This window comes from Callithrix jacchus, chromosome 1, assembly GCF_049354715.1.
Source record: "Callithrix jacchus isolate 240 chromosome 1, calJac240_pri, whole genome shotgun sequence".
NCBI lineage: Eukaryota > Metazoa > Chordata > Mammalia > Primates > Cebidae > Callithrix > Callithrix jacchus.
This window is the reverse complement of record NC_133502.1, coordinates 200,826,780-200,854,394: the sequence shown is the minus strand read 5'-3', so window position 1 is coordinate 200,854,394 and position 27,615 is coordinate 200,826,780. Positions and strand designations below refer to the sequence as shown.

Genomic DNA, 27,615 nt, shown 5'->3' with positions numbered 1-27,615 from the left:
AGATGGACCAGGTGGTGTCCAGGGCTCGGAGGTGGGTGCTGGGGCAGGGAGTGGTGGCCTAGGAGGGGGCCTGATGTCTTGGGGGGGCTACAGCCCTGTGACTCTTGTGGAGGCAGGGACAAGGGGAGGCTAGCTGTGCTGCACACGGCCTGTGGCAGGTCTGAGTCAAAACACCTAAGGCCGACCCCGGCGGTCATGCGGAGGGCTGCCCAGTCATCGCCTTATGCCGGCCTGGGTCACTCAGGCAGGCTGGGCGCGGCCCCGTCAGCTGTGACTCAGGCCCCAGCGGCCTCGCCACGCAGCACCGGGCAGGGGCATCGGGCACAAGGACCCCCCTCCCCATGCCCTAGCCCCGCTTCTCCCCTTGGCCACCCGAAAGACCCTGCTCCGACCTGTGTCTGGCACAGACTGGGTAGGAACCTGGGGCCCTCTGCACCTGCTGTCCCCAGCCCTTTAGCTGGGGGTGGGGGTGGGGTGGAAGTGGGGGGAGCGTCAGGGCCACCCGGCTCTGGACGGGAAGTCAAGTTGGGGGCGGGGTGAGGAGCCAGCTCCAGAGAAGATTCAGCAGGAGAGGGAAGCAGAGGGGGCCTAGCCCCGAAGACGATGGTGTCCCACTGAAGACCTGGCAAACCTCTTTCCAGATCCGGAGGCACAGACCAGGTAGGCTTCTCCCAGGGCAGGGCCAGGGTGTTGCCAGCCTCCAAATTTATCCTCCACCAAAGCCAACATCACTCACTCCCTTGTGGGGCAGCGGCATCTGGTGGCCTGCACATGCTCCAGGCCTCAGTTTCCCCTTCTATGCAATGGGCATGGTGAGATACGCCCCGAACATGTCTCTGAGGGTGTCAAGAGAGAATGGATGCGAAAGTGTCATATGGACATGTGAGGGTTTAAAAAGCATCAAAGGGTTAAAGGGCAGTGGTGAGAGCTCTGGACTCGGTGGCTGGAAGGAGGCCTGGATTTCAGTCCCGGTTGTGTGGGATCCTGGAGGGGTTAGCCATCTGGGGGTTTTAAGTCCTGGATTCCCAAGGGATCCTCTCCCCCAGAGCAGTGCAGGGGGCCGAGGCTCCGAAGCACTGGGTTTCCTTCTGATGGAGAGCTGGTTCCTGTATCGGAGGCTCCCAGGGTGTGTGGTCCGTCAAGTTCAAAGCCCCTGTGCCTTTGGCCTTGGGCCAGTGCAGGACTTGACAGCTCTGTGCTTCACTCACTGTATAAAATGGATCTAATCATGGTATCATGGTGGCGAGAAAGGAAAAATATAGGTAAAATCCTTGCATGGAGGCTGGCATGAGAGGGGAAGGGGCTCCACCCTAATCTTGTCATCAGCAGTTCCTGAGGACTAGGGAGAGGCTTCTCGGGGGTGAGGAAACTGTCTCCGGAGCGGGCCAGTCCTGGGTCTGGAGGCTGGGGTTCCCTGGCAGCTGGGGTAGGGTGGAGGTCTGGGCTCTGCCCCACAAGTCCCTGGTTTATTCCACCTCTGTGGGTCTTAATTGTCTCCTCTGTAAAACGGCGGTTGTAATTCCCATTTGGAAGAATTGTGAGCACCTGTAAATGGGGCCCCAGGAAGCTGGGGAGAGGGGACATCCTGGGGGTCTGAGGGGAGTGGGAAGGGGCAGCAGGGCCGGGAGAGAAATTTCTTCTTCTCCCCCTCTTCCTCCTTCTCCTCCTAGAGCCTCCACCAGGCAGAGGCACGTGGTCCTGGCACCCCCTTGTGGCCAGTCCTAGGGCTTCCCTGGGAGATGCTGGACACAGCAGAGGCTCCTCTAGGACCCTCAGTGGTGTCCCCTTCTCCTGCCTTGGCCTGTATCTTCCCACCCTCCATTCTGAGCCTCAAGCATCCCCGCTCACTTCCTCAAATCCCCAAATGCCACCCCGTCTGGCCCTGGGGGAGGCCCTGGCTGCTGGCCGGCTTGGGGTTGGCGGGCCCGTGGCCTCGGGGCCTGCTGCCTGCTGGGCAGTGGGGGGCGCTGCAGCCCGTGGTTTGGAGCCAGGCTAGCTGGTTGGGCATCAAACGTTGGGCTGGGAGCCCTGGAGCTGGACCCTCCCCCAACCCTGGGCCCAGCTTTTCTGGGGACCTGGGTCTCTCTCTATCCCCCACCACCGCTCCCCACAAAACACTTTTCAAAGAGCTTTTCTTTTTTCTTTTATTTTTTTTTGAGACCGAGTTTCACTCTTGTTGCTCAGGCTGGATAGAAATGTCTTCATCTCAGCTCACCACAACCTCCACCTCTTGAGTTCAAGCAATTCTCCTGCCTCAACCTCCTCAGTAGCTGGGATTACAGGCATGAGGCACCATGCCTGGCTAATTTTGTACTTTTTTTTTTTTAGTAGACAGGGTTTCTCCATGTTGGTCAGGCTGGTCTCAAACTCCCGACCTCAGGTGATCTGCCAGACTCGGCCTCCCAAAGCACTGTGATTACAGGTGTGAGCCACCGTGCCCAGTCCCAAAGAACCTTTTCTAGACACTTCAGGACTCATGGACTTATCTAGAAAGGGAAACTGAGACTCTGAGACGCTTCCTTCTGGAATTCTCACAAGCAGATCAGGACTGAAACCCAAGGTTTCCAGCTCCCTGTCTCAGAGTCCAAGAGAGGCCACCACCAGTCCACATACTATTGGGAATGTGCCACTAATTTGCTGTGTGGCCTTGGAAAAGCCACTTCCCCTCTCTGTGCCCCACAGCTAAGATAGTATCCATAACACAGCCAGGTGTGTGGCTCATGCCTATAATCCCAGCACTTTGGCTGATGCCTATAATCCCAGCATTTTGGGAGCCTGAGGCACAAGGATTGCTTAAGCAGGGGTGATTGAGGCAGTGAGCTATGGTGGCACCACTGCACTCCAGCCTGGGCAACAGAATGAGACCCTGTCTCAAACAACAGTAATATCAACAACACAGAGGACATTGCTGACCTCACAGGCTGACAACACAGTTCCCCAATTTTGTAGATGAGGCCACCCGCCTGAGGTTCCACAGTTCGTAAACGGCCGAGGTGGGCCTGGGGTCTGGCTGATTCTAGAGCCCACCTAGCCTCCTCCCCTCCATGCTGCAGTCTCATCTCTTCTCTGAGCTTTTCCTTTACCTAGTGGGGATGCTGAGGCCAGCAGGGCCCAAGATGGGCCCTGAGTCCCCTGCCCGTACCCAGCAGGTGGGTCCTCTGAGGGTGGGGAGCTACAGGCCACCATCCTCCCTCTGCAAGGATCCCCTGCTGCCAGCCCTCTGGCTAGTGTGGACTTAGGGGAGACCGCAGCAGCAGAGAGGCTCACGGAGACACTGGCTGGCTGGACAGCCCACCATGACACCAGGCTCGGGCGTTGGTCCCACCCAGAATGGGAGGAGATGGAAACAGGGACCAGGGGTGGGGTGGGGGCGGAGGCTCTGTTGGGCAGGAGATCAGAGTGGGATTGTGTCATGCAGTCCTCTGGCTGATAAGCCACCGGGCGGCCTGGCCCAGGCAGAAGGAGGGGCTCCCAGGGGAGTGACTCCCTGGGGACCCCCTGGTCCTGGCTGTTTGAACCACACCTGGGCCTCTGGGGTCCTGTTTTAGGGAGGCTGGGGTTAGGGGGCCAGGGTGGAGGGTTGGCTCCATTACACACTGTGTGACCTGGGACAAATCATTCCACTCTGTGAGTCTCAGTTTCCGAGTCTGTCAAATGAGGATTTAAATGTCTCCCTCAGAGAATGGGGGTTAGGACTGCAGCCCATAGGGGTCTGGTGAGCACTTGATAAAGCTTGGTTTTGTGGGCGGCAGGGGGTGGGGTGGGAGAGAGGCTCATGAAAGCCTTGGGGGTCTATGCCCAGGAAGGTCACTACTCCAGGCTGGGAGGCTCCTGGAGGTCTAGGGGACCCCAAGCATGCAGGGCTGGTGGGGGACGGGTATGACACCCCAGCTGCAAGACACAGAGGGAGGCCTGGCCCCTCCAATCACAGCTCCCACCAGCAGCTCCCCCACTTGCTCCCATCCCTCCCCTCACCCCAGGAAGCTCCCCCTTCCTTCTCTTCCCAGGGAAGAGGATGGTCCAACCTCAGCCAGGTCTTGCCTCTCCATCCTCCCCACCCAGTGGGATGGGACCACTTTATTCTTTCCATGTCATCACCGTGGCCAGACTGGCTGCTCCCATCACCCTCCCACCTGCCGTCCTCAGAACAATTCCACAGGTTCCCCTGGGCACTGGTTTGGGTCAGGGTGGCCCAGTGAGCTTGGCTGGGGAAGGGAAGGAGAGGAGGCCAGGCCCCACCTCTGCACCACCAGCTTCAGGCTGAATAGGTCCTCAGCCACTTCCTGTTCTATTTATTGCCTCCTCCGAGTCCAGGAAATCATTGAGTGACAAGTCCCCCTTTTGCCCCCCAGCCCCTCGATTATTTAATAGGGGCCGCAGTGATCTCTCTCTTTTGGAAAATCCAGTGGGAGAAGAAAGCTGTCAGCTCGGCTCTGACATCAGCTTTGTCCCTGTGCCAAGAATCCGGGTGGCCAGGGCGGTGTGGGGAGGAGGGGCTGGGACGGGGTAGGGAGGAAGCCAGCTGCTGGTGGCCCCTGTGACGTGAGGCTGCCACATGGTTCCCAAGGGCGGGGGCTGGAGGGCGAGGAGCAGGGATTGTTGGAGACACGCTGGGGCACACGCAGGCCTGGAGGCTCGGGAACCCACGCGTGCATACCCAGGGTTAGGCCTCCCCGCTCACCGAGCCCTCGTGCCCAGCAACCCACAGTCCCACACAAACTTACGCAGACACAAGGCCAGACACACAGTGGCACTGGCTTCATGCCAGTGGGCACGCACGCACACACACACACATAGTCAGACAACCACACTGAGGATTCACAATAGCAGCCGGAGATGGGCACTGTCTCGCCTGCTCTCAGTCACACAAAGCAAGTAGTACAAGCAGATGCGCACACACGTGCACACACACGTACACCCAGGACCAGACTCAGGTGTGCACAGACACAAAGGCACTCACTACACACACATGTGCAGGCAAATGCCCAATCAGAACCAGACAGACAGACTGAGCCTCGTCCCAGGCCCACAGGGAGGCCAGTGTGTGCCCTCTACTGCAGGCTGGGCCTGTTCGCCTCCGGCTGCCCTGGAAAGGTGGCTGTGACCACTTCCTCTTCCCGCACCCTGCGGTGAGGATGAAAGGCTCCCTGGTAGAGTAGGAAAGAAAGACCTGTGACTGTCCTGGGCTCCACCCAGGTGGGACAGGGCAGGGCAGAGAGCCCAGGGGTCTGAGGCTGCGGAAGGGAGTGCATAGTAGGAGGCTGGGCTCTGGGAGGTCTTTGTCACGGCACAGGGAGCTGCCAGGTCCCCCACGTTGAGCACCTGCCCTGCCCTGCCCCACCCTGTCCTGTGGCACCTCTGGCCCATTCCAGAGCTGGAACGGAAGTCAGGAACCCCGTGGAACACTGCTGAGTGACCCTGGGCAAGTCACTCCTCAGCCCCTCTGGGCCTGGCTTTCAACATCGATACTGGCGGCTTGCAAATGTTTTGGACTGCCACCCACAGTAAGAATACATCGCACCTTGCAACCAGATGAGGATGCAGACACTGACACACACAGGCAACAGGAAAAAAAGTTTCATGGAGCAGTCCTCGCCCTGGCTCGGGGCAATGCCAGGTGATTTCGCTATTCCATTTCCTTTTCGAAAGTGTTGGTGGCAACCCTCTAATTGAATCCATGACCCACAAAGAGGCAGAGGCCTGCGGTGTGAAAACACTGCTCTCTCTACATCTGGCTGCAATGGTCTTGGGCTAGTTTGAGATTCAGGGAGAGCCTGGGGAGGTAAAAGTGCTGGCAGAGTCTCAAAGTCCATGCTCACTAAATGCTGATGGCCGGGCTAGACAGGCAGCCCATTTTACAGAGCCCGGGGGGGACCAGCCAGGCCTCTGGCCCTGCCAACAATCGGGGCGTCGTGGGCTGCTGCTTCCTTTGCAATTTCTATCAGAAATGAAGAAAAAAATGCAATCACTCTGATTCACCTCCAGGGGGTTGCTTCCTGACATAGTCAGTCGGGAAATGTCAGGGTGATGATGGCGGCAGTTGGCGGAAGCCCAGGGTGGCTTCTGGCTTCTCCTTGGCCCTGAGGGCATACTGCTGGTCACTGCCAGAGACTGGATCAGGTGAGGGTGAGAAGGGACAGGCAACAGGTCCCACGCCTGGGCCTCAAGAGTCCCCAGAAGACAGCTGGGCTTTCCAGGGCCCGTAGATCAGGGTGTCACTGCTTATTTCCACGCCACCAAGGCTCTGAGATGCTACCCACTCTCCCAAAACCTACATCAAGCTGCATGAACTGAGAGGACCCAGGAACCACCTGCTGCCCTGCCTCTCAGACTCCATTGCACTGACCACGGGACCCAGCCCCTGACTCGCTCTGGGGTTCGAGCTCCTGCTGCCGCCACAACCAGATCTGATTAGAATGGCTCCCACGTGTTAGCATTTATCCGAGTTTCCCAACTAACATCTCCATGACTGCCCCACGAAGCTGTTATGACAGCATCCTCATTTTTGGAGGGGAAACTGAGGCTCCGAGAGAGGAAGCCCGTTGCCACAGGCCACATGGCTGGTGTGTGGGGCAGGTGGGATTTGAACCCCCTCCACTGGGTTGAGAACAATGGAGGCACAGTCCGCTGTGGGCATCACATTCTCACTCCTCAAGCACTGAAGAGTGCGGTGCTCTTGCCTTTTTGGCCAGGATGCCCAATTACCTGGGCTGTGCCAGGCATTCCTGAGCTTCCCCAGTCTGCTCTGGCAACCCCTCACCAGCCCTGGGCCTGGGACCCACCCTCTGGCTCCCCCACTCCCCCCCACCGCTTCCTCCCTAGGCCCACCTGAGGACTCTGCTCATTTCCCAAGTACCAACATCAGGGCAACAGGCTGAGAGCCACTGCTGCTGGGTTTTCAGAAAACTGAGATCATAGCTGAGGGGATACAGAAGGAAGGAGGGGGCCAGCCTGGGCAGCTTGGGGGGGGGCCCGGAGCGCTGTTTCTGGGTCACTGGTCTTGGGGAATTCCCCAATGCCCGGAGAGCTGCTTACCTGGTGAGTAACTGCTGCTGGCTGCCCACACAGAATGCCTGACCTCCCACCCCACCCCTGCCCATGCCACTGCCATGCTGCCCTCTCTCCTGAGAGCCCTAGGGTCCAGGAAAGAGACAGACAGGCAGGGGGCTGGCCCCCACCCCCGCATCCCCCCCAACCCCAGAGCTCTGCAGGGGGCGGCTGGTGATTCAAGCCCCTTAGAGCTGAGCTATGTCTCCTTCCTTCTCAGATGGGGCCTGGGGGTGAATCAGCTTCTGGGGGCGGTGAGGCCAAGTCAGCTGCAGTCCTCAGATCAGGCTTGGGGTGGGGGTGGCGAGGGGCCAGGAAGGGGGCTCTGGGAGAGTGAGCACACTGCCCTGTTAGCCCCTCCCACAACCTGTCTGATCTTTCTGGGGCACCCTTGAAGCTGGAAGCTATGTGGGTATCTTGCCTTGATTTACCATCAGCAGAGGCTTGAGAGGTCTTGCTCCTGCCCAGTGTTCCCCGCTCAGGCCCCTGGGGTGGATCCAAGTGTCCCCCTCTGTCAAATGGGGACAAGAACCCCTGCTCCACAGGGAAGTGAGCACATGGGTGGGATATGTGGAGAGTCGGCTTGCTGGGTGCCCAGAACCGTGCTGAGCCCTGAGCCCTCACAGCAAACCCACAATGGCGGTACCATTATTCCCATTTTACAGATGAAGAAACTGAGGCCAGGAGGTGGCAGTCACTTCCCCAAAGTCACTCAGCTCATAACTGGCAGAGCCAAACTTCCAATCTGGTTCTAAATGAGACCAGAGTCCATGCTTCAAACCATCAGACCTCTCTGTCTCCTTTCCACGAGAGGCTTGGCCCTGACAGTTTTTGGAAACTGTAAAATGCTTTCCAAAAATACTTACCCTCTATTCATTTCAGGGTATAACCCTAAGCCAGGTGCCATGAAGAGTACAAGTGAGTCTCAGACCTTCTCCAAGCTCCCAAAGATTAAGGAATAAGACTCATCCCTACTTGAAACAAGAGCAGGAAGCACAAGGCTGATGTGAGCTGGTCGGGGCTGTGGGAGGGAGGGGAGGCTTCCTGGAGGAGGGCGGCCCAAGCTTACCTGCTGTGCTCTTCGCCCTCCACTCAGAGCAAGAGGCAATGCGGGGATTGCTGTGGCCTGCAAGATGGAAGCCCGGGTTCCAGACCTAGCTCTGTTATTAACTCTTTGTGTTAGCCACACAAAGAGTCTTCACCTCTCTGAGCCTCAGTTTCCCCATCTGAAAAATAAACAGCTGTGACACTCCAGGAGAGACTTGTGGATGGCGGGTAAAACTCAGCAGGAAGTGAGCATGTGCTAGGGGGTGTACGCACCTCCTGGAGAGCAATGATGAGTCGGATGGCACAGCCACCTGGAGACAGAACTCCTGGGTTCTGTCGGGGGGGGGTCCCCCTCACCCTGAGACCAGTCAAATCCCCAGCAGGCCCCATCTGCAGAAGCGGGACAGGCTGTGGATGAAGTCACAGCTGGAAGGGGCCGGGCTGGGGCTGCCACTCCAGGGTGGGGCCTGGGGTCGTGACCCTGGGAGCAGGCAGCCAAGAAGGGAGGATGCCTTCTGTGAGGGAGCGAGCTGGCCGGAGGCGGGGAACACACACACACAGCATAGAGAGGGAGGGAAGAAAACAAACTCCGAGAGACCAAAGTGGGCCTGGAGCGTAGCCTGGGCGGCCGATTCCTGGGGGGCCGCCGCCACGTTGCAGGCGGCACACGGATTTGCGGCTCCGAGACCCTGCCCGGCCTTCCCTCCAGAGGCCCAGCGCAGGTGGTGCCTGGACATGGACAGGAGGGGGAGGCTGGGCCTGGGGCGCCGAGGGGCCCAGAGCACTTGGGGAGCACAAACCAAGTCAGGTACAGTGAGGGGAAACTGAGGCACTGGAAGGGGTCAGTCAGGGCTGGGGTGAAGTGGCCCTAGTGTCAGTGTCTTCTAGACCCTGTTCTCACTTCCTGTTTCCTGTGGGGTGGGGCTGAGATTAAACAGTGATGGGGGTGGATTATAGGGCCGATTTGGAGTCTGGCTTGCCAGAGGGTGTTCGAGGGCCTGCGGGTCCGCTTGGAAGGAGGCAGAGGAGACCCTGGGCAGAATCGTGGTTGTAGGGGTGGCCGCAGGAGAACTCTTGAGCCTAGCGAGAGACTCAGGCCAGGCAATTGGGGTCTGATAGGTGGAGGCCACAGTGAGCCTTTGGTCACATGGATTTGGGGTCCAGGTCAGGAGAGCCAGGTTGAGTCAGATGACAGGGGTCTGGGTGATGTGGGATGGGACTGGGGCTGGTGCAGATCTCATGTGCTCCTAGTGGTCAGGTCCTTGTGCTGGAGATGCTGGGGGAGGGCTAAGAAGAAGGGTTGAGTTGGGGAATCCCAGGACGTGGGGCTGCCTGAGCCAGGCCAGGGTGGGTGGGTCTCCTGGTAGTGTACAGGACCCCAGAGCAGGTGTACAGGAGCAGTAAGTGCCAGGTAGGGCCCTCCATGGCCCATGGAAGAAGAGATAAGGTGTGAAGGGGGGGCAGGAAGGAGGAAGGAGAGCCAGTCCGGGAAGTGCCAGCTGGGATGGGCAGTTTTATCACCCCACATCCGAGGCCCTGTGGGGGGGGGGCGGGCAAGAGCCTAGATAAGGCAGGGTGTGCGTGTGGTGGGGAATGGCAGCAGGCACCAGGGCTCGTCCTGGCACGATGAAGGAAGAACACGTGGCTGGGCAGGTCCAGGATGTGGCAAGAGGAAGGAGCTGGGGACATGGAGGAAGGGAGAGGGGCGGCGGGGCCTGGGCGAGGCTGCAGGAGCTCCCTGGCCTTGGAAAACCAACTCACACACCTTGACCTCAAGTCAGGGTCAGGCAGGAGGGCTGGGAAGGGGCCCCAGGGGACTGAATCATCTTCTGGTACAGGGGTGCCCTGGCAGCTTTGGGGACGGCATGCTGTCTGGCCAGCAGTCCCCCATCTCATGGGTGTATTTGTTTGTACTTTTCTGTCATCTTTCTTGGAGGTGTCCCTGTGCTCATTCTGCCCTGCTCCCCACTAGTCCCTTCCTCATTCATAAATCACCTGGCCTCAGAAGATGCCAGAACATGTGACACCGCCTTAGAGCCTCTACTAGAAGCACCTTTTGGGGACCTCTATTATTCTCTGAGGCTAAGGTCCAAGGGGCTTCCAAGGCAGGTCTGGGAGGGACCAGTCACTTCTCAGTTCCTGCAGCCATCCCTCAGCCTCCCGAGGACACTGGGTCTGATTTCGCCAAGCCTCTCTCCAACCCACTTCAGAATGGAAATGCTGGACCACCTTCCCAGAAGCACCTTCCCAGAGTGTCCCCCCAGAACAGAGTCACAGCCACCCCCACCCCCATTCTTCCTTTCCCCTTCCCCACTTCCGTCCCCAGCCTCACAGGTACAGTGGTCAGCAGGGCAGGCGCACTGGTGGTGGCGGAAGACCTGACCCTCTGGGTCCCTGGGCCACACGTTCCCCTCAGAGTCCCTCCGAGCCCAATGGCAATGGGCAGATTGGAGGAGGCTACCTCTGGGGTGGCTTCCAGCGCCCATGTTTAGTTCCACTTTATGACCGTCTAAAGTCCACGCCGGCCGCGGGCCCCTCCTCCTGGAGTCTCCTCAGCCAAGCCCCAGCCCGCCTCCTCCCACTGCCCCCCTAAAGCCCCCTAACCAGGGGGCGCAGGGGGCAGCCTTCATCTGCTAGTCCAGACTCGCTACCTCCCCAAACCCAGGTGAGTCAGGGCCGTCTGGGGCGCCTACTGCTGGGACCCCTGCTGACTCGGCCAGGGGCCCCCTCCTGGCAATGCCCATCTTCAGACAACTCCTGGGACTAGCCAGGCAGGAAAGCCACAGGGCGTTTTGTCGAAGCCTTCATTATAATTTTATCAATCAGATTCTTAGAAGAGGGAAAAAGTCTGTTCTCCCCACCCTCCCCCCTCACTCGTCCCCCCCCCTTCACTCTCACTTTCTTCCATTCATAATTTCCTATGATGCACCTCAAACAACTTCCTGGACGGGGATCCCGGCTAAATATAGCTGTTTCTGTCTTACAACACAGGCTCCAGTATATAAATCAGGCAAATTCCCCATTTGAGCATGAACCTCTGAAAACTGCCGGCATCTGAGGTTTCCTCCAAGGCCCTCTGAAGTGCAGCCCATAATGAAGGTCTTGGCGGCAGGTAAATACACCCGCCCCGCGCCGGCTTCGCGTCCCCGCTGCGGGGCGCGGCGGCAACTTGGGGCGTTTGGCAGCGCGAGCCGGACGCCCACCCGCCGTAGACACACGGACACTTGGGGCGCCCGCGCAGCCACCAGAGGCGCTGGGTGGCCGCCCAGAGCGAGCGCGGGCACATGGTCCCCAGCGCTGCACGCCCGCGGCAGGTTGGCGGCGAGGGAGGGGGCACCGAGCCTTCCTCCTCCTCCTCTTCCTCCCCCTCGCCTCCTCTTCCTCCTCCTCCTCCTCCTCGCTCCCGCCGCTCTCGCTGGCTGCTCTTCCCTCTTCGCTTTCTCCCAGATTCACTCTCCCTCTCTCTTTTTCTTTTCTTTCTTTCTTTCCGCTTTCTCCTTTCCAACCGCGGTCCCGGGCTGCTCCCAGGGAGGGGCGCGGGCGGCGAGCAGCTTGCAAACTCCGGCCTGGGACGGGAGCAGGTGCCGCCTCCATCTGCTGGTGTCTGGAAAGCGTGTGGTCTGCGCTAGGTGAGATATAGGGGTGTGCTCCCCCACCTCCAGCAGCCATCCCGGGGCCTCAGCACTGCCTGGGGATGCTGGGTCGAACCGGGGACGAACTTGAGGCTGTCCGTGTCCCCTCTGTCCCAGCACGGGGGGTCCGGGGGAGGTCTCCAGCTTCACTTACCCGCCGACCCCAGCCCCCACCACCTTCAGGTGCCTTCTGCGGAGCCCTGGAAAGGCGTCTAAGGGGACCCAGTGGAGTGGGGCGCTCAGGCCCCCCGGGGGAGGGGCGAGCCGGGACTTGTCGGGACAGCTCCCAGCTCTCCAGTCACCTTTCACTTTCCTTCCTCCCCGCCCACCTGGCTGCCTGTGACCTTTTGCCTTTTCTCTCTCCTGGTGCACCATTTCCTCTCCCTCCCTCAGCCCCTGTGTTTGGGGGGAGGGGAATCCCCGGGACAAGGGACAGCAAGATGAGTGGGGAGAGGCCATGGAGTCAGGGGCTGTCCAGAGCTGTGGGGGCGGAGAGTTTTGAATGATGGTTTGGGGATGGAGACTGGGAACAGTCAGAGAGAAATGGGGTGAACTTAAGCACCCTAGATGGGAGACACTAGGGAAGGGCAGAGAAAGAGGGCGATGTGGGGTGGGGGCAGAATTAAGGGCAATTGGCTCAGGGAGCCAGAATCAAGTGGCAGGTTTGGGATCTAGAGGAGGGTCAGCGGAGGACTCCTCCCCACTCCCTCATGCCCGGTGGTCCCTGTGGGTGCCTGGCTTGGGAGGTGTGGGCTGCAATGGGTGGGAAGCCCTGCTGAGGAACCTGGAATTGGCTCTCATGCCAATTCTAGATGCTTACAGGGCAAGAAGCTGGGTCCCCATGCACTAGGTGGGGTAACTGAGCTTGCCCAAGAGCTTGCCCAGAGGGTTGGGCCGCCCCTCCAAGTGGGAACAGAGGGATCTCCTTTCTCCTGGCGCCTGCTGGGCCTGGGGCCTGGTGCCTTCAAGCCAGAGGGCCAAGGGGACTCAGGGTCTTTGCCTTCCTGAGGGAAGGGTGGGTTGGCCAGGAGTCCCTACTGGGACCTGCACCCTGCTGGTAAAAATGGCTTGCGTCTTGCCCCCTCGTCTTTCTGTCATCTCAGAAGAGAGCAGAGAGAGCTAAGGTAGAGAGAGGGCAACAGAGGAATATACGCAGGGACAGAGTGAAGACTAGATTCTAGGAAGACAGTGGCAGGTGACGAGGGGGAACCAGGAGTCCTCCCCCATGTGACCCTTGCTGGACCTCCATCCAGTGTGCCATGACCCCAGGCCACCCTTTCCTGACTTCCTACTCATGGCTTCTTCCTGCTGGTCCCCAGGAGTTGTGCCCCTGCTGCTGGTTCTGCACTGGAGACATGGGGCGGGGAGCCCCCTCCCCATCACCCCTGTCAACGCCACCTGTGCCATACGCCACCCATGTCACAACAACCTCATGAACCAGATCAGGAGCCAACTGGCACAGCTCAATGGCAGTGCCAATGCCCTGTTTATTCTCTATGTAAGTTACCCCTGGGATACTGAGAGGGGATGGCAGGGAGAGGGCTTGTAAATGTCATTAAGGGCTGTCCTGATCTGAGTTGACGGGACCTTTTGGGGCTGGAAGGAGAGAATGGGGAGAGGGCTTGATTAAACCACCCACAGACTCCTGGCACTCCCTGCCTACACTTCCTCAGGGAAGCTTCCCCAGGGTGCCCCAGTTATCGAGGGCAGAGCTGGGTGCAAAGGTGGGGACCTGGCACTTCTTGTCTCATGATTGCTCTGCTGCATGGAGCAAGGGAGACAGGGGAAATGAGCATGAGGAACCAGGGAGGTGCGGCTGAGAGACAGTGGGCTGCGGGTGCCGGGTGTGGAGGGTGCCCCGGAACAGCGTGAGTGCTGCTTGTGTGAGGTGCCCCAGCTGGAGCAAGACACAGAGTTTTCCCGTCTTAGGGTGGTGATGATGGTGACAATGACTGCTTGCATGGCTCAGGCTTCGCTCTTTAGCAAGGGCACTCACACTGCAGTTACTTTTGGCTCTCATGCCAGTTCTAGATGCTTACAGGGCAAGAAGCTGGCTCCCCATGCACTAGGTGGGGAAACTGAGGTTCAAGAGCTTGCCCAGAGGGTTGGCGGAAGGGCTGGGACATTGACCCCGACTCCCACATCACCTCCCCTCTACCCCTCAGTACACAGCCCAAGGCGAGCCATTCCCCAACAACCTGGACAAGCTGTGCGGCCCCAATGTGACGGACTTCCCGCCCTTCCATGCCAATGGCACGGAGAAGGCCAGGCTGGTGGAGCTGTACCGCATAGTTGTGTATCTCGGCACCGCCCTGGGCAACATCACCCGGGACCAGAAGATCCTCAACCCCAGCGCCCTCAGCCTCCATAGCAAGCTCAACACCACTGCCGACATTCTGCGAGGCCTCCTTAGCAACGTGCTGTGCCGCCTGTGCAGCAAGTACCACGTGGCCCACGTGGACGTGACCTACGGCCCCGACACGTCGGGTAAGGACGTCTTCCAGAAGAAGAAGCTGGGCTGTCAGCTCCTGGGGAAGTATAAGCAGATCATCGGCATGTTGGCTCAGGCCTTCTAGCAGGAGGTTGTCAAGTGCACAGTGAACTGAGGGATCTCAGGATTGGTGTCCAAATGTGGGGGCCTGTCCCAGGGTGGCCAGGACCCAGGGCATCACTAAATCCAAACAGGGGCTGCTGGCAGACCCTGAGGGTGCCTGGCCAGTCCACTCCATTCTGGGCTGTGCTGTGATGAAGCCGAGCAGGGTGGAAACTTCCATAGGGAGGGAACTAGAAGAAGGCACCCCTTCCTCTGGGAGACTATGGACTGGGGAGCGTGGGCTGGACTTCTGCCTCTGCGTTTCCCTTTCGCCCCTTGCTCGCTTTGTGCAGTGAGCAAACTACACAAGTCAACTACAACAGCCCTGACCACAGGGCAAGACAGCAGGACCCAGGGGCGTGAACCAGCCCCCAGCAAATGATCACCATCTGTGCCTTTGCTGCCCCTTAGGCAGGGACTCAGGTGGGCCAGAGGGGTTAGGACCTCAAAGGACTCCTTGTCCCTTAGAAGGTTGGTGAGTGGAAGATAGAGAGGGGCCTCTGGGATGGGAGGCTGTCTTCTTTTGAACATGATCAGAGAACTTGGGCATAGGAACGGTCAAGCAGAAGTTTCTAGAAGGAGGTCACTGGCATTCAGGCTCTCGGGGAGGCAGAGAAACCACCTTCAGGCCTTGGAAGGAAGACGTTGGGAGGAAGAGAGGCCCTCAAAGCCTTGGTGGGTTCTTCCTTCTCTTCCCCTCGGTCTTCCCTGCAGCCTGGGATGGCCAGGGTCTGGTGGCTGGACCTGAAGCAGGGGTTTGTGGAGGGGGTAGGGCAGGAGCAGGTTGCTAAGTCAGGTGCAGAGGTTCTGACAGATCCAGAGTCTTCCTCTGGGTGAGAGTCTTTAAAGAGTAGCTCAGAGTAGCAGTGCACATCTGAGGCCCCGGGAGGCCTTGTGAGGTCACACAGAGGTACTTGAGGGGGACCAGAGGCCGTGTCTGGTCCCCAGGGCAAGGGGACAGCAGAACTTGAAGTCAGGGTCTCAGGGAACCCTGAGCTCCAAGTGTGCTGTGCGTCTGACCCGGCATGATTTCTATTTATTATGATGTCCTATTTATATTAACTTATTGGTGCTTTCAGTGGCAAAGTTAATTCCCCTTTCGCTGGTCTCTACTCAACAAAATATGGTGACGGCTCCTGACACAGGCGCCGCGGCCAGGGCTTAGCAGAGCCTGGTCTGGAAGTCAACAATGTTACAAGTGGAATAAGCCTATGGGTGAAGCTCAGAGAAGGGTCAGATCTGAGAGAATGAGCAGGGGAGTGGGGGGCCTGGATCCACCCCCATCTGCTATTGTGCCTTGCTTCGGGGTATTGGGGTCCAGGTTGCAGGGGCTGGGCAGGTTTGTGGCGAGGCAAGGTGCCTTACTCTCTTGGTTCCAGGGGTCTGTATTCTTAGGCACCGCCACATTGTGTTGTGAGGGGCATCGCTCATGGTTGAAATTGTGCCCCTGGAGCAGTGGGCAAGGCAGTCCTGGTGGCCCATCCTGTCCCTGTTTCTGTGTCCCCATGCTGCCTCTGAAATAGCGCCTTGCAACAATCTTGTCCCAGCACCCAGCGTGCTCGCACACAGTGGGGAAGCGCCTCGGGTGGCCGGACACCCACAGAGGGCACAAGGGCCTGGCTGGGCCAGACCCTTGGAAGGTAGGGTAGACTGGGGGCATCAGCTGCCCGCTGCTCCCAAGAGGAGGAGAGGGAGGCTGAAGATGCCTGGGACTCAGACCAGGAAGCTGTGGGCCCTCCTGCCCCACCTCCGGCCCACTCCCACCCATGTCTGGGCTCCCAGGCAGGGAACCCGATCCCTTCCTTTGTGCTGGGGCCAGGCAAGTGGAGAAACGCCCTCCAGCCTGAAAGCAGGGGAGGGAGGGAGGCAGCCGAGTTGGGGCAGCTGCTCTGAGCAGCATTCTGGCTTCTTCTCAAACCCTGAGTGGGCTGCCGGCCTCCAAGTTCCGCCAACAAGACGATGGTACTAATTATGGTACTTTTCACTCACTTTGCACCTTTCCCTGTCGCTCTCTAAGCACTTTACCTGGATGGCATGTGGGCAGCGTGTGAGCTGGTCCTGAGGCCTGGGGTTGGGGTGGAGGGCGCAGCCAGGAGTTGTCCATCTGTCCATCCCAACAACAAAACAAGGATGTGGCTCTTGAGATGTGGGTCACACTCTCCCTTGTCCAGGATTCAGGGGCTGCCTCCCCTTCCCTGCTCCATCCGGCTTGGCTTGGGCTGGCTACACTCCCCCAAGACAGACTTCAAGATAGACAAACTCATGTGAAAACCAGAGTTGCTGATTCCAACCAGATCCCGCTTGCTCGCCCATCACCTCATCTTCCTGTGGACTTGGGTGCCCTATGCCAGGCCCACCTGGTGGCCCTGGATCCAAGGCGCTCTCCTAGCCAGCCTAGACTTGGCCCGGAGGTGCCCATCCTCAGTGCTCCCTCCAGATCCCATCCAGCAGCTCAGCATCTACTCCGCTCAGCATCACTGAATCATGGAGCCTTTGTATGAAACAGCTCTGCCGGGCCGAGAGCTGTGCTGCTCTTCCCTTTACATCTGCTGGTGTGGACCATACCCAGGCCTGGGCCAGAGGAAGAGAGAGGGATGGGCATTTTGTAGTTTACCAAGAGAGAAGTCTCTGGGCCCTTATTTATTATTTAAACATTTAAACAAAAAAGCACTGCTATTTACTTGTCTCTCCTCCTGCTCCTCCCCATCCTCCTCCTTGTCCCTGACTTGGGGCACTTCCACCCTGACCCAGCCAGTCCAGTTCTGCCTTGCCAGCTCTCCAGTGTAGACGTAGTGTGTGGGGTGGAAGCCCTGGGACCCAGGAGGTAGCCTGTCCCTGCAGATGGTACAGATGTTCCTTAGAATCATCTCTAGTTCCCCACCGCAATCCCAGCACCCAGCCCTCAGTCCCCCCACGTCCCGGCTCCGTGGGCCCACCATGTGGCCTTAGGGTTTCCCTCCTTCCTTTCCACTGAAAAGCACTTGGCCTTGGGGGACAAATTCCTCTTTGATGAATGTACCCTGTGGGGATGTTTCATACTGACAGATTATTTTTATTTATTCTATGTCATATTTAAAATATTTATTTTTTATACCAAAGGAATACTTTTTTTTTAAGAAAAAAAGAGAAATGAATAAAGAATCTGCTCTTGGCTAGCTCTCTGGAGTGTACTGATGTGGGGAGATGGCCGGGACTGTCCCTATCCTGGGCACCAGCCAGGTGGGACTAGGCGAAGGATGGATGAGGGTGTGGGAGGGGGGTGCCTGCTGTCGGTGGGGGGAGTTAGGTGGAGTTTTGGCCAAGGCAAAACAAGGTGGATGGTGTCTAGATCATGGGGTGACACCAAGGAAAGAGATGGATTGCTCAGAGGTAAAGGGGGTGCTGGGTGTGGTGGCTCATTCTTGTAATCCCAGCACTTTGGGAGGCTAAAGCAGGTGGATCATTTGAGCCCAGGAGTTTGAGACCAGCCTGGCCAACAGGGCAAAAACCACACCAAAATTAGCCAGATACCGTGACGTGTGCCTGTGGTCCCAGCTACTCCAGGTGCTGAGATGGGAGGATCCGTTGAGGCTGTAGTGAGCTGTGGTAACACCACTGCACTACAGCCTGGGGGACAGTCTATCTCAAAAAAAAAAAGTAAAGAGGGTGCTGTGTGATCTCAGCTCGTTCCTCCCAACTCCTCACTTAATCTCATGGAAGCCCCAGTATTAATCTCATGAAAGCCCCACATACTAGAAGAGGAAATCGAGGCTTAGAGCCACGAGACCACGTGTTTAGGGCCAGTTAGCACCACTCCTTCCCCTCCAGCTCTCGTGATCATTCCCCTACATGAGACTTCAAGGAGCTGGAAGATACCAGCTGCCCAGGTCTCTGTCACCCAGGAATGGCCCGTTGACCATCCAGAGGGACATAACAGGACAAGCCCAAATGGCTCCAGAGCAGGAGGGGACAGGTGGTCCTGCTCAGAATCACATGGCACACTGGGGCCAGAACCAAGGAGGACTCTGTCTGCCCTGATGGCTCCCATAGGGGTTTTGGGGCCTGGGCGGCTCTCCCACAGTGGACACTGCCATCCCTCCTCCTGCTTCCCATTTGGGAACCAAACCCCCTTCCACTGTGACCTTCTTCCCAGCCTCCTGCAATCCCTTCCTGGGGGGATTCAAAGTCAGAACTGGGAAGCCACAGACACTGAGACCCTGGAGTGGCCCCAGATGTCACCCTGTGCTTTGCTCTGGGGTTTGGGTCTGGGGTTCCCTGAGCCAAGATTTATTTTGGGGGTGTGGGCAGTGTTTCTGAGAGTTACCAACTTGCATGTTTATAAGTGTCAGCTCCTGTGCCAGTTGCAATGCCTCCCAGCTCACAGGCTGGGAGGGACAATTAGGATGTGTGTGATGGCGACGCTGGGGAGAGCCTCGCTCTGGGAGTCAGCAGGGGGCACAGGCTGTGGTTCCCTCTGCTCTCAGTGCCGTGGAGGGACTGCATTCAATTACGTGCTCAACCTGGCCTCACCTGGAAGGAAGCTGATTAGCAATGCAGAATCTTGGCCTTACCCCCGGACCTGCAGAATCAGAATGCGTGTACATTAACAACATCCCAGGAGAGGCGGAGAAAGGCCACCCTGCGCTTTCATCTCTCATTCCTCAGGAGTCCCCCACGCCAAGTGCAAATGGCCAAGGGCCTGGCAGGCAGCTGCTTGGGAGGGAGAGGCCGGCAGGCCCACAGCTGTTTCCAAGTCTTCCCCTGAAGTCTCCCGCCCCTCCTGGCTGGCTCAGGCCATGGGCCACACCCCAGCCGCCCAGGGGTGGAAACACCCCTCCCCTCCACTCAGGGAGACGAGGTTGAAGCTTTTCAAAAGCAACCTTTACTAGGAAACTAGAGGAAAACAAAACAAATGGCGAAGCATGGAAAGGGAGAGAGTGACAGCGATGTCCCGGGTGGGTGGCTGGGGGCCCCGGGCCTGGGGGGTCCCTGCCTCTGCCTGGGGAATTCTCCAGTCTGGGAGAGGGGCCTGCCCTGGCCAAATAGAACAAAGGACCGTTAATTAGTTCTTGGGTCACCCTCCAAAAAAGAGGCGAAAACAATCACTTTGTGGGAGGAAGTGGGAGAAGGGAGGTGTTTGCTTTGCTGGGAAGGCCCTGCCCCTGTGGCTGGGGTCCTGGGCCTGGCGCTGCCCAATGCAGTCCTGTGACCCTTTTAGTGAGCTCAGCTGTCTTATCTTGAAAATTGCAAGAAAAATCAGTGATGAACACCATCTTACCTACTTGCCAAGGTTGCCAGAAGGAATTACAAGTAGGGAAATAGAAATGCCTTGTGAATCCCGTTCCTCCAAGGGTGGAGATGGTCCAAGCAGAATGCAGCTCAGACACCTGGCACCCTCTTTGCAGGGGAAGGGGGCCACTCTCTCCTGGTGAATGTGGAAGGGAGGATTCTGGCAGTCCTGAGTTCAAGGCCGGGGTCAGGTGGATGGGGAGGGTGTAAGCCTCAGACAAACGTCCTAGCAGCTGATTGATCCCCTGACGGTAATTGGAATCCTGGGTCGAGGGCACCTAGACAGAGAGGCCCCTGGCCCCCAGATGTGTGGTAGAGCAGAAGGGCAGCCCTCCTGCCCAGCCAGCTCTCAGGAGTTCACTAGGACTTGGGACTATCTTTCCCCCACCCCAAAAGAACAACTGCCAACAGCTACCCACAGGGTACATAAGCCCATGGGCTCTGTGAGGCCCTACACCTTGCAGTTCACAAAGCATTTTCTCACCCATCATGAGATCCTCCCGACCACTCTGTGAGCTTGTGGCTGGATTACTCTCTCTATTTCACATGAGGAAACTGAGGACCAGGGAGGCAGAGGGTACCCTGACATCACTCAGCTTGTGAAAGATGCTATTGATGTTTCTCATCTTTTTTTTTTTTTTTTTTTTTTGAGAAAGAGTCTCTGTCGCCCAGGCTGGAGTGCAGTGGTGCGATTTTAGCTCACTGCAACTTCCGCCGCCCAGGTTCAAGTGATTCTCCTGCCTCAGCCTCCCAAGTAGCTGGGATTACAGGCATGTGCCACCAAGACCAGCTAATTTTTGTATTTTTAGTTGAGACAGGGCTTCACCATGTTGGCCAGGCTGGTCTTGAACTCCTGACCTCGTGATCCACCTGCTTCAACCTCCCAAAGTGCTGAGATTACAGGCGTGAACCACTGTGCCCACCCTGTTTTCTCATCTTGATGGTCAACACCCATCCACTTACCTGGTCAAGACTGGTGATGCCCTCTATGCACCAGGCATTAGACCTGCAGGAGCTCAAGGGTTACTAGCAGAAGAAAGAGAGTCTCCCCAGTAACCTCTGCTCGATTCAAAGATAATGAGGAATGGAAATTCGTTACGCTAATCAATCACATTTTCAGCAATAAATGTTAACATCATACTGGAACCAAGATGTATTTATTTCCCTATTTACAGTCCTCTTTATTCCAAACAGCATGTAAAGAAGCTGATAGCAGAAGGTACCTAATGAAAATGCTGATAAAGGGCCGGGCGCGGTGGCTCAAGCCTGTAATCCCAGCACTTTGGGAGGCCGAGGCGGGTGGATCACGAGGTCAACAGATCGAGACCATCCTGGTCAGCATGGTGAAACCCCGTCTCTACTAAAAATACAAAAAAATTAGCTGGCCATGGTGGCGCGTGCCTGTAATCCCAGCTACTCGGGAGGCTGAGGCAGCAGAATTGCCTGAACCCAGGAGGCGGAGGTTGCGGTGAGCCGAGATCGCGCCATTGCACTCCAGCCTGGGTAACAAGAGCGAAACTCCGTCTCAAAAAAAAAAAAAGAAAATGCTGATAAAATAGATAGAGAATCAGGATGAGAGAGGGTATAAACAGAGTGAGAGAGCAAAGACCACAGAAAAAAAGAAAATAAATGTTTCAGATCACAAGGGGCCACATAATTGCCATGGCCGAGCTTCAGAGCTGGCTGCTAAAAGAAGAAAGGAAATGTGATCTTGCTATATGAGTTTCATAATCAAAAAAGAGGCATCTTAGGGAAAGCAGAGCCTGTCCTGGGACTGGGTTCGAAAGGGAATTCCTCCCTGGAGACTCAGAAGGGGATGGGGGTGATGTGACGCCCTTTCCTCCAGCGGCAGCCTTCTTCGCAGGCATATGGATTTTTGAAGGACTGTTTCTGTAGCCATCTTAGCAAAACCTGGTGCCCAGCACCCAGTGCAGCTTGCTGTGGTTAGAATGTGTCCCTCAGATTTCATGTGTTGGAAACTGAATCCCCAAATCCACGTGTTGATTGGTAGTGGGGCCTTTGGGAGGTAACTGGGATTAGATAAGATGATCAATGTGGGCCCTTATGACCGGAAGTGGTGGCAAGGAGAAGACAAGGAAGGCCTGAGCTAACATGCACACCAGTTCTCACTGTGTGACGTTTGCTGCCATGTTATGATGCGGCAAGGTGCTCATCACCAGACGCTGGTGTTATGTTTTTGCACTTCCCAGCCTCCAGAACCGTGAGTGAAATAAAGTCCTTTTCTTTATAAATTACCCAGTCTGTGATATTCTGTTACAGCAACGGAAATCGACTAAGACACAGTCCAATGAAGGGGATTCTACAAGGGGCCAGGATGCCACAGGCACAAACTAGGGCTTTTGAAGGTGGAGCAGGGACTAAGCATGCCTCAGAAGCTTCTGCCTTGCCTCCAGTATTTTAAAACCCATTTTATTGATGAAGGACTTCCTCCCTCTGGGAAGAGTCTGCAAGTCCTGGAGGATACCAGCTGGTCAATGAGGAATGCCATAAGGAAGGGCAAGAAGGAAGGCAACAGAACTGGGGCAGGACATTGGGGATCAATCAGTGGCCTTGAGTCTGTCTCATTACAAGGCCATTTGGGAAAGGTGAGTCTTTTCCTGGTCACTGGCTTGGGCATCCAGGACACTTCTCAAGCCTCCTTCTGCCCTAGCAGAAGCCTCAGCTTGAATCTGTCCCTTTGACTTAGGGAAGCACCACCCTGCTTTGGAGGCCAAAAATTTCAATTATGAGGACGTGGTCAAGCCCTGCCCACTCCAGCCAAGAGTCAGCGACTAGGGGAGAGGGGAGGGGATGTGAAGAGAGAGCATCTGGGACTGGGGGGTGGATGAGATGCAGAGAGAGAGAGCCACAGCGACAGAAACAGACAAGCAATGGGATTGGGGGCCCAGCGGGGGTTAACCGAGAAGAAAACCACCAGCAAGAGGAAAATATGTGTGAAGCATTTTTGTAATTCCTATCGGATCCATCCAGCTCCTGCCCAGACAGTCAATGAATCAAAGCCGGGATGGGCCCTACCTGTCAACAGGCTTTTTCCTAGCCTACTCTCTCAGGCCCCACCTCCCAGTGGGCCAGCTAGAACACTCCCATTTCTCTGAAGGACCATTCTTTGCAGATAGATGGAAAGCGTGCCATAGGCAAGGCCCAGGCAGCAGTAGCCCATGGATCCAGGACCAGGACTCTCAGCCTCCTCCCCTCCCTGCTTTCTCTGCCCTGTCTCAGACAGGAGCCTCAGCTGTACCTCCCACTGTGGGAGGGTTGAACGGTGCCCTCCCCCCCAGAGAAGTCCTAATCCCCAGAATCTGTACATGAGAACTTATTTGGAAAAAGAATCTTTGCAGATGTAATTCAGTTAAGGATCTCAGGCCAGGCACAGTGGCTTATGCCTGTAATCCCAGCACTTTGGGAGGCTGAGGCGGGTGGATCACAAGGTCAGGAGTTCGAGACCATCCTGAACAACTTGGTGAGACCCCGGTCTCTATAAAAAAAAAAAAAAGAATCTCAAAGTGAGATCATCCTGGGTTTCTCGGTGAGCCCTAAATCCAAGGATAAGTGCCATAAGAGACACAGAAAGGAGAGAAGAGGAGAAGGCCATGTGAAGGCAGAGGCTGAGATGGAGTGGTGGGCAGCAAGTCAAGGAATGCTTGGGGCCTCGAAAGGCTGGAAGAGACAGGGAAGGCTCCTCCCTTGGAGCCTTGGAGGGAGTATGGCCCTACTGACCCTTTGATTACTGACTTATTGCCTCCAGAACTATGAGAGAATAAATGTCAAGTGTTAAGCCATTCGGTTTGTGGTAATGTGTTAGGCACCCTTGGGACACAAACACACCTGTATCTTTCCAAGGCCTATGCCACCTGCACCAAATGTGTCCAAATCAGCCTCCATGGGGTTTGGGCATTCCCTCCTCTCTATGTCCCAGCCTCAGCCTGGGTTACTGCAGCAGCCACCTTCAGACCCATTACTCTGCCCCCAGCCTTCCAGTCTGATCGAACCATCTCCTCACTTCAGAAGCCTTTAAAATTCCTGCTCAAGCCGCCGACAGGGTGAGGCCAGATCCTTCTTGTGGACCTAGTTTCCAGCTTAAAGGCTGATTTCATGTGTGCACAGCCTGGGCAACTGCCCAGGGCCCTCATGCAGAAATGCTTAATGGTTTTTCAACAAGGGGCCTGGCATTTACATTTTGCAACACATGTAGCTTGTCCTGTCCAGCAGAATCTGGGCTCACCTCCCTCACGACCACTTCCCTCAGTCCATAGTGGTGGCTTGGAGTTCTGTTAAATGTCACAGAACCTTGGTCTAGACTTGCCCTTTCTCCTTTGCTATGTAGAAAATTCTAATTCTTCAAGGGCCTGTTCAAATGTCACCTCATCCATGAAGTGCTCTTTGCCTGTTTCAGGTCTGACTCTCCTAAGTCCATCTGAACTCCAATTGCAGGTTTCCTTTTTTTTTTTTTTTTGGAGGCAGGATCTCGCTCTGTCACCCACACTGGAGTGCAATGGCATGATCTTGGCTCACTGCAATCTTCACTTCCTGGGTTCAAGTGTTTCCTGTGCCTCGGTCTCCCACATAGCTAGGACTACAGGTGTGCACCAACCCCCCCAGCTAATTTTGTATTTTTAGTCGATCTCGTGTCGGCCAGGCTGGTCTTGAACTCCTGACCTCAAGTTATCTGCCTGCCCTTGGCCTCCCAAAGTGCTGGGATTATTGAGCCACCGCACCTGGTGAATAGTAGGTTTCTACTAGAATTCACCATCCTTCCTTTAAAGGATGGTGTATCACAAGGACCTACTGTTTATTGGCACCTACTATGCACAGAGCACATGATATATACTTTATGCAGGTAATAGCAATAACAGCTTCTATTTATCAAATGCCCATGCCAGGCTACACTAGGTAAAATGAACGGAGCACAGGTCAGCCGTGTCTACACCCCTGGGAGCTTAGAGATGCAAAACATTTTTTGTTTTTGTTATTTTAGAGACTGAGTCTCCCTCTGTCATCCAGGCTGGAGTGTAGTGATGCAGTCATAGCTCACTGCAGCCTTGAACTCCTGCGCTCAGGTGATCTTCCCACCTCAGCCTTCTGAGTAGCTAGGACTATAGGTGCACACCACTGAGCCGGCCAACTTATTTTTTGTAGAGATGGAGTCTCACCATGTTGTCCAGGCTGCTCAAACTCCTGGCCTCAAGTGATCCTCCCACCTTGACCTCCCAAAGTGCTGGGATAACAGAGGCAAGCCACCACGCCTGGACAAAATATGGAATCTTGGCCCCACTTCAGACCAGCTAGTTTGGAATCTGCGTTTCACTGTGATTCTCAGGAGATGGTTCATTTCATCAGACAAGAGCTAGTATGCGGCACCCAGCTCAGGGCCAGGGCTCTGACACGCTTGGATTTGAATCCTGGCTTTATCTTTTCCAGCTGTGGGATCTTAGGCAAGTTTCTGAAATTCTCTGTGTCTCAGTTTCCTCATCTGTCCCATGAAAGCCATTGAAAGAAGCAGATGTGATGATGGCCACCAGGCAGGATAAGCAGGCCAGGCAGCAGCTGAATGTCAGTGTGCAGTCTGCCCCCTCCTCCGCTGCCCACAGGGCCGCTCATTCTTGATCATCTCTAAAACTCTCATGGGCCCTTCCACATGGAGTAAGGGGAACCGCAGGTCTCTTGGAGGCTGCAGAGAAAGTGCAGAGATGTGTGTGGGTCTTTCTGTCTCCCCTACCCCAGTCCCCAGAGCCCCCCATTCAGTTCAGCCTGCCGAATTCTCTGTTTGCCTCCCCTCCCCCATTCCCTCCACAGGAGGTCCAACTTCCCAGCAGCAGAGAACCCCCAAGGGAGGTGCTAGAGGAGGGGGAGCCGGGCGTGAGGTCAGCCCCACGTCAGCCCCTCTCACTTTCCCCGCCGTGGCTGGGAAGAGGCTGCTGAGCGGGTGCCAGCCATGGGGGAGGTCTGTCCCCTGCTCCCGGGCCAGACCACAGGCAGCCACGCTGGTCTGCAGCCAGGCTGGGGGGAGGTGTACTCAGCCCCCAAGCTCCTCTCTGTCTGGCCCTGGGGACCCCTCCCCGACCCCAGATCCAAGCAGCCGCCAAGGACTCTTCCAAGCAGGTGAGATCATTGTCTCCACCAGACCAGCCTGACGCAAGGAAGTCAGCCACCCACGTGGCAGGATTCATGCACCCCAAGTCCTTTCTCCAAACCACCTCCCCTGCTGGCAGCTCTGGGTACCCCAATTCTCTCCACTTGGTTCCCTCCAAGGGGTCTTCAGGAATTGGCCTCAAGCACCTGCTGGTGGGGAGAACAGAGCTGGGTGGGGAAGAAAGAACATGGAAAAGACAGATCCAGGACCACCCTCCAGAGCCCACTTGGGTCCATGAAAAGAACAAGCTCCGGGGTGACCTGGTGCACAGGCAGGTTCAGGGACCTCTGGCTCCAAGCGTCATTTGCTGTCCATGGAACGACAGGCTGCATCCACTGGTGTTCCATTCTGTGCACTCAGAGATTTTTATCATGGCTTGGCCGAGACTAACCCTTCCTTCTGCTTTTTAGGGTTTCCTGATAATGTCTGGTGCCATTTTGGGTGTACAGAATGTCTCTGCCCAAGGCCTGGGGAGGTTCGTGGACTCCAGAGGAGAGGGTGAGTGCAGGTTCCCTGGTGAGCCCTTGAGGATGTTCAAACCTCAGGGAGTCAAAATCAACTGGTCAGAGGTGATCTTGCCTCCCAGGGGACATTCTGTGATGCCTGATGCCCAGAGACAGTATTGGTTTTTCTGCATAATTGATGAGGTGCTGCTGGCATCTAGAGAGTGGGGGCCAGGGGTGCTGCTAAACATGCTTCAATACACAGGACAGCCCCCCACCGCAAAGAATCATTTGGCCCAAAATGTCAGCTGTGCAGAGGCTTCGAAGCCCTGGTCAAAGGGACCCATCAATCACCCTACCACCTCCCAGCGTCTCATCTGCTCTCCGACTGTAGTGATAAAGAAGACAAGTGCCAGCTCCCTTGAAACTGTGGGCTCCTCAGCTTCCTATCCTGTTTGTATGCCGATATGCGTGCAAACACACTCGCACACACTTGTGTGACAGCCCGAGGCCAATGACAACTGCAAGTTCGTACACAGAAGCCGTGGGCAGACCCTGGAAAGCTCAGTGGGTAGGAAGCTAGGAAACTAAATCCGTCTTCCCGGCCCCAGGCAGCTTCCTCCTCTAGACACACCCCTTCACCTCTCTGAGTGTTGGTTTTTATGAAGTGAGGCTGGTATAAGAGGATGCTGGCTTTAGTGCCAGACTGTCCTGGTGTGTGTCCTGGTTCTGTCCCTGATTGGCTATGGGAACCAGGACTCCTGACTGTTCTTCTCTGAGTTCCCATTTCCTCAAATGCAAAGTGGGGACCCCACGTCTCATCTTACAGGGCTGCTGGGAAGACAGATGGGCTGATACAAGGAAGGCATCCAGCCCAGTGTTCCCGTAGTATAGGGCATTTCATCGTGGCGGCTCTCTTTCCTGTCACGTCGAGGTTCACACCGGTTATGCCCAGGGATCTGCACACCGCTACCCAGGCTAGGGTTGCAGATAAACAGTACACTAAAGTTCAAGTTGAACTGGATGTCCTGAATTTTGATTTGCTAAATCCGTCCACCTGCCTGTTTTAGTAAACTAAGCTTGATTGGTACACGGCCATGCCCATTCATTTATATATTGTCTCGGTTATTTTGTGTGTGTTGTAATAGAATCAAGTAGTCATGACAGAGACCCTGAAGGTCCATGAAGGCTAAAATAGTTAGCACCTGACCCTTGACAGACAAAGCTTGCTGAGCCCTGGTCTATGTCTGCAAGTAATTGCCTGAGGGTGGTGGGGTATGTGTCTGGGTCCTATGGGGTAAGTGTCCCCTCTTTTGGGTGGTAGAAGAGAGGTGCACAGAGGAAAGTGGGCACTCTCAGTCACCTTAGGAACATCTGCAAGTGACCTGGCCTGGGGGTCCAGGGACCTGGGTTCTTTTTTTAATTTGAGACTGG

At 56.3% G+C, this 27,615-nt stretch overlaps 1 protein-coding gene across 2 annotated transcripts; it reads left to right on the top strand.

The window, feature by feature from the left end:
• LIF (LIF interleukin 6 family cytokine) lies at positions 1 to 17,474 on the top strand. 2 transcript variants are annotated; one of them, XM_009009058.5, is made up of 4 exons: positions 1 to 660; positions 11,086 to 11,206; positions 13,046 to 13,224; positions 13,892 to 17,474. In XM_009009058.5, exons 2-4 carry the CDS (start codon positions 11,188 to 11,190, stop codon positions 14,300 to 14,302), a joined length of 609 nt encoding a protein of 202 aa, XP_009007306.1. In that variant the 5' UTR covers positions 1 to 660; positions 11,086 to 11,187; the 3' UTR covers positions 14,303 to 17,474. The 2 variants fall into 2 exon arrangements, with proteins under 2 accessions (XP_009007306.1, XP_078207202.1); XM_078351076.1 differs by having other exon boundaries at positions 1 to 11,206.
• Positions 17,475 to 27,615: the final 10,141 nt, after the last annotated feature.